The following is a 6,000-nucleotide window of genomic DNA, read 5'->3' on the forward strand; positions in this document are numbered from 1 at the left end:
TGAAACGCCCCGAAAAAGGGATGAAAGGCAAGGGAAGAACAACACAGGACAAGAGCTGTTCTCTCTCTCTGTTTGTGTGTATGTGTGTGTGCATGTGTGTGCGTGCGTGTGTTTCTTAATTGCATGGTTTGCAACACGACATATATTTAAATGAATTCATGCAATCCTTGTTCATGAAGAATCAATTGCTGGGCTAGTTAGTCTTGCATTGCTGATGAAGAAAACTTGAGGAAGCACTTGTCTTCCCTTCCTGTGTGCATTGTCTTTTTGTTGCATTAATTTTCCTCATCAGCAATTGTTCATAAAGAAGCAGCATAACTGGGCTATAGAGCTTGCCGTCACTAATTTACTTTTCGTAATCAGTGGGCTGGTCGGTGCCTTTCATTCCTTTTGCACTGTTTTAAAACAGACAATTAACCAACACGCCCAATTGTCCATTTTGCAACATAATATTTGTATGAGTTCTTCACAGCAAGGAGTTCTTCCATTTTGAGACATAAGACGAGTGTTATTTGCGCAAGATACAGGGCGTAAGTAATTAGTAAAACAAGTCGCCAGTTTTGACTTCGGCAATACACACCAGGTATATAGCAACCTTAACCTGTTTCATGCCCCCTCACCATAAAGAAAGCAAAAGTAACCCACAGGTAGAACGCACAAGCAAAAATAGCTGGCCTTAACATTCAACTTAAAGCTCCATCATTCCTAAGCACACAGACCTGCTTAAAATTAAAACAAACCAAAACAATAAATATCTTGCACTCACCTCTACTCTTTTATTGCCCAAATTTTGCAGGAAGATCGTATTTTATGGTCCAAATCATTCAATGTAAACAGTCACCGAGACGTGGTAGGTTTGTCATGAAAAAACTGCCAATTTGCTTTCGCGTGCCCTCCTCACCATGAGCAATGTTTAAAACATGGCAGCTCTGTCACTTTTGGCATTTGTAGTACTGCAAAACATGGCCTTTGAGATTGGTTTCTATTAATTGGTGGTGGTATATCTGAGAAGCGCAGAAGAAGGCAAATTCACATTTTCCTGACAAATCAGGCAAGTCACAGTGACAAGTGTTATGTTGAACAATTTGGACCATCAAATGCGATCTTGCTGCAAAATATGAGAAGGAACAGTGTAGGAGTAAGCTGCTCTAGCTTTAGTAACAGCACATATTACAGCATTCTAAATAAACATAGGCAGGGTGCGTTTCTCCGAGAGATAGCCAGTTTCTAAAAAATTTCACACCCTTTAATGCATGGCCTTTAACCCTTTCAGTGTCACTGACACATCGGTATGTTTCCGTGTTTCTGTCCTGCCATGTTCCTATCGTCATTTCTTTTGTCAGATAGGAACGTGGGGACCCCACTAACAGAGCATTTGCCATTATCAGTGTCATTTTTTATTTCTGCACAACCAAAACTTAAACCATTGTGTTCGTCTTATGATTTCAGAGAAAAAAGCTCAACACTGGGGGGTGCACGATCTGTGAAAATTGTCCCGCACTGAGAGGGTTAATAATGTGGAATAAATTAGAATTACCTCTCACCACCTGATCTTGTTTCATACCGAGGGAATCATGTTGAGAAAGTTTGCAAAATGCAATGCCATGCTGCTTTGAAAAGCTTTTAATTTGCCAGGGCAATTACGAATTGGAATAATTTATCACAAAATCATACTATGAAATTATGTCTACATTTGTGCATTGATGACAGCATTGTTTTCAGTAGTGTTATTTGTACTAATACTGTTTCTTGACAGAGATGTATTTTTTTTCGGTATAAACACACCACACCAACACAGACATCCTAGTTTGTACAGGAAAAATGTTTTTGGAGCTATCACAACTAAGGATTCAATATCCAGCGCGCACTGACAGCTACAATGGCAAAATTAGATGCAGCAGATAGGTGGTAGGAAAACCTCGCCTTAGGATTAGTGTTACGTCACACAATCACACATTCGTAACATTGCCTGAGCAGACAGCAGAAGCTTCTAGACACCAAGTAACAATGAGAGCTTTAAAAAAAATTTTCTCGAAGTCCAACAATCTAAAAGATGTAGCCCTTGCAGCTTTAAAAAAAATCTATTAGAACCGTTTGTTGACCCCAAACCCAAACTTGGCCAATCTAAACACTGGAGTACTTACATCCTTAACTTTCTCTATGCTGGATGCATAGTCGAGGCTCTTCCTGTCTGAGTCATCCGAGGCGCAACTGACCGCATCGGCCCCGCCAAAATGGTCACACAGTGTTACGGTAGCGTTGCCTGGAAGTGGAGGCAATGCCCGCACGGCATATGGACTGGTTGCCTTCTCGCTGCACCGCACCACCTCCTCTGGATAGGGGTCTGTCTGACTTGAACTGTTTCGCACAGACGGTGAGGTGCTAGATCCCTTGCGAAAAACATTCAGCAGTGCATTGGGCAGAGTGAATGAAAAGCGCCTCTTCGACGATGCCTTCTCGGCAGGCCGCGACACACTCTGGCCTCTAGCACCCAAGCAAGAGCCCAGTGATTGCCTCAAGGAGGCCTTTTCGACGGGCCCAGACAAGTCTTCAATGCAGTCACAAGTGCCATGCGTACCAATTTCCTCCGAGCAACATCGCTCAGTGCGAGAGTTTTCTTTTCTCTTCTTGCTCCTGAGGTGTTTCTTTGACTCAACAGTGGTGGAACGTGATCTGCGGCAGTTGCTACACGTTGACGAGGTTTTTGCCTCCTTCCTCCCATGCATGTCTGCATCCCCTGATGCTGCTGAGAATGGAATCGGACTGTTGGGGCTGCTATAGGGCATCTGCGGCAACGGTTCGCGGCCCTCTTCACTCAAGCCAAGTACCTGCGATGGTGTGCTCCCAGGACGGCTGACAACTTCGGGCCTTTCAAACGAGGCACCAACCGAACATGCAGAGTGGGCAGAATGCACAGAGTGGACGGACCCTCCCGCGGGACAAGGCTTCAGTGCTTTGGGCTTCAGGACAAGCGTGTAATTTGAAGGCTCATTCAGGGAGCAGCGTGACCTGGAGGTTCTCGCAGAACCGTCCGTTCGACCCGACGTGGATGCTCGGCGGCTGCCCACATCAGAAGGTGATGACTTTGCAGTGGCACCATGCGGCTCGCAGCAGCACGTGGCTTCAAGACGGCAGCGCTGACTGGACACCTGGCAGGAGTCTAGAGACAAACAAGCCATGTAGACACTCAGAGGCAATGCCCCTGCACCTTCTTTGGACGGCCAGTCTGCAGACAAGGTCGAAGCTGCACCACTTCCCGCAGCCCCACAATCTTCAACGCTTGAGGATGGTGGCCGGGCTGCTGGCACCCTTGCTTCCCATACTCCAATGTTTTGGTGGCCCGAAGATGGGTGGAGGTCAACTTGAAAGATGACAGGGTGACTGGAATGGTGCGGCTGTTCAACACTGCCCTCTTGGGCCTGGCTGCTGGGATGGTGGTCCTCCCGAGCAGGTACGTCGCGGAAGTCGAGGCTTCCTGGGGAAGCCTGTTGGTCCATGTCACGCGGTGAACTGTGCAGAAGGCAACCGACCAGGGCAGGCCATAGGTGGAGGGACACTCGGTGCTCCTGTTGTTCACAGCAAGGCATTGTAGGAAAAGCAGCAGCCACCTGTAGGCACAACAGCCGCTACCAATGGTGCTGCCATTGCTGGGGCCTCACTGATGACACCTCGAAAACTGGACAGATTTTTTTTGTGAAAAAAAAAAAGCAAACTGTAAGAAAACGAACAATGAACTGGGAAGCACAACTTACATGAGAAAACAGTTGAAACCATACAAGATTTCAGTCAAAAGTCTAGCATTCAACTTCTCTGAACACTTTTCCAAAGCCAGTAGAGCATTGTAAAGTGTAGGAGTGTAGGGCTTCCACAGACATGCAGGTGCATACGCACATCTTATGAATACAGATACAAAAAAAAATGTGATAGCCACATTATCATGAGGCAGCATACGCACACTAGCAGTATTGAAATGACATATTGAAACCTAGCACAATAGTAAAGTTGACAGCATATTTACTTATTGGTTTTCCTTGTAACCCTTTCAGCAAAAGTGAACTTCAGGAACTAGCGGCCACCCAACGCCGCCTGCCTACTTCGTAGTACTTCAAAACATACTATCACCTTCCAAATTCAATAAAGAAACCTAATTGACCCGCTAACTCAGGAATACCACGCAAAGGGTCAGTCTGACCTCGCCAACAAATCACCCATAGGTGCCGCGACGCAGAAGGCTGGAAAAGCATGCGACGCATTGATATCTGCCCAAAGCTCTCATTATAATCAACCACGATCTTCAAAAGACTACGAGTAAAGCACCGCGCGTTAAAGAAAACTTTCAAGGGTACCAGACATTATTTTCCCAGGGCTCGGGAAATTTTAATTTCGTAAACAGAAGCACAGGCTACAAGCAATAACAGACAAACCGCACCTCACAAAACCTGGTTTTAATATAGTGCTTAACGACACGAATCGTTACAGGCTACACTAGGAACTCGCGCAAAGCACCAGGGACGACGCGAGTTGTGAAAGCAAGGAGCTAACGGCACTGATGGGTATATTTATTACTTGGGTAAACACACACGCACGCACAAAGATAAAGAAAAATAAATCACTCTTTTTTAGGCTCAACAAAGAAACTCTGGCTGTTCAAGCACAATTACATTCGGTTCCAGGAATACGAAATGAACAGAGACACTCACTTTAAACGAGGAAGTGGTGTGCTCCAGAGTTTACAAACAACTGAACAGAGATTACGACACTGAAGGAATGCAACTAACAAGTAGGTTTCGCTTCTTCCGTGCAAGTAAGACTGAATGAATATAAGCAGCTTAATAAGGAATAATCGGTCTCAGAAGAGTTATCAGAGAGGGACTGACCTGATAATGCCTTTTATTTGTCGACACCACAACGAAGACGAGGAAATATACCACCCGCAAGTAAGGCAGCCATTATGAGCTGATCCCATTGTTGCCGGGCCGCCGTATAATAAAGCCATAGGCGGAGAAGGACGAACTTGGCGCCGAAATTTGAATGCGTTCTACCGGACACCGATGAAAAACATCAACAATCAAGTATCCTAATAGCAGCTACATCTTCACAACATGTCATAAGAAAGGAGAGCTCCCACAGAGCAAGCAGTGATTTTTTTTGCGCATAACTGACAGACAAGAAACAGTCGAGTGGTAGATTATTAATTTAAAACAGTTGATTGTGATCAACTGAGCAAATCGTTTATCATATGTATCACATGATCTGACTTCTTTATGTGCACGGAACTATACCATAGAAATTTAACTTAGTAATAGCACAGAATGGCACTACATAATGTGTCACTTTATCTGACTTATTCTTTCTTTCTTACGGTTGCTATGTAGAGGTAATTGCTTTCAGAATAGTTCTCTTAGTGAACCCAACTGCAGTAGTAGCATAACTAGCACGCACTGTTTTCTGATAAAACTGAATAAATCCTTATCAAAAGCATGGTTGCGTGAACCATAACCTGAACGCAATTAAGCGGAGTTCGGAGATAAAGTAATGAAGAAAATTCTTAAACATACGTATTTGCTAGCAAAGTGCCATTGACCTCTATTCAAGCTTCCGAAATGCATACAGCCAGAATCTGACGTATATATATATTCGACGTATTGCAGTAAACTTTAAGTACCGCAATGCATGCTAGATTAACTTAAGAGACCGACAGTTGGCGATTTTACATGTGACATAACCATATGTGATCTGAGCAGCTTAGAGAACACTTGCACACTTGTCCCAGCGGTAGTGAAGCACGTGAAGGCTCTTGGTGGCGCTGTCGATGGTAAGCGGCTTCGGTCGTAAAGGTGAGTCTGCCTGCCAATCCCAATGTATTCTCACTGTGAAATTATGCCGCGAACAACCGAGTAAGCTGTTCAAATGCATTCTCGACTTTGTCATGGGTGCCCGGATTTGTTAATATGAAGGAAAACTCGCGATAAGCCAAATCGTTTAATTTTTAATCCGATT

At 44.6% G+C, this 6,000-nt stretch overlaps 1 protein-coding gene across 2 annotated transcripts in view; it reads right to left on the minus strand.

Moving 5' to 3' along the window:
• Positions 1 to 4,956, minus strand: part of LOC119456317 (phosphatidylinositol 3-kinase regulatory subunit beta) — a 29,442-nt gene extending 24,486 nt beyond the window's left edge. The window contains exons 1-2 of one of the 2 annotated variants that reach the window (XM_037718015.2): positions 4,878 to 4,956; positions 2,145 to 3,676 (exon numbers count right to left, since the gene is read on the minus strand). In XM_037718015.2, coding sequence (XP_037573943.1) covers positions 2,145 to 3,587 — 1,443 coding nt within the window. In that variant the 5' untranslated portion in view covers positions 3,588 to 3,676; positions 4,878 to 4,956. Of the gene's footprint in view, positions 1 to 2,144; positions 3,677 to 4,700; positions 4,837 to 4,877 lie in introns of those variants that run through there. The other variant, XM_049669723.1, reaches the window with a different exon arrangement.
• Positions 4,957 to 6,000: the final 1,044 nt, after the last annotated feature.

This window comes from Dermacentor silvarum, chromosome 6 (assembly GCF_013339745.2).
Source record: "Dermacentor silvarum isolate Dsil-2018 chromosome 6, BIME_Dsil_1.4, whole genome shotgun sequence".
In the NCBI taxonomy this organism is placed as follows: domain Eukaryota; kingdom Metazoa; phylum Arthropoda; class Arachnida; order Ixodida; family Ixodidae; genus Dermacentor; species Dermacentor silvarum.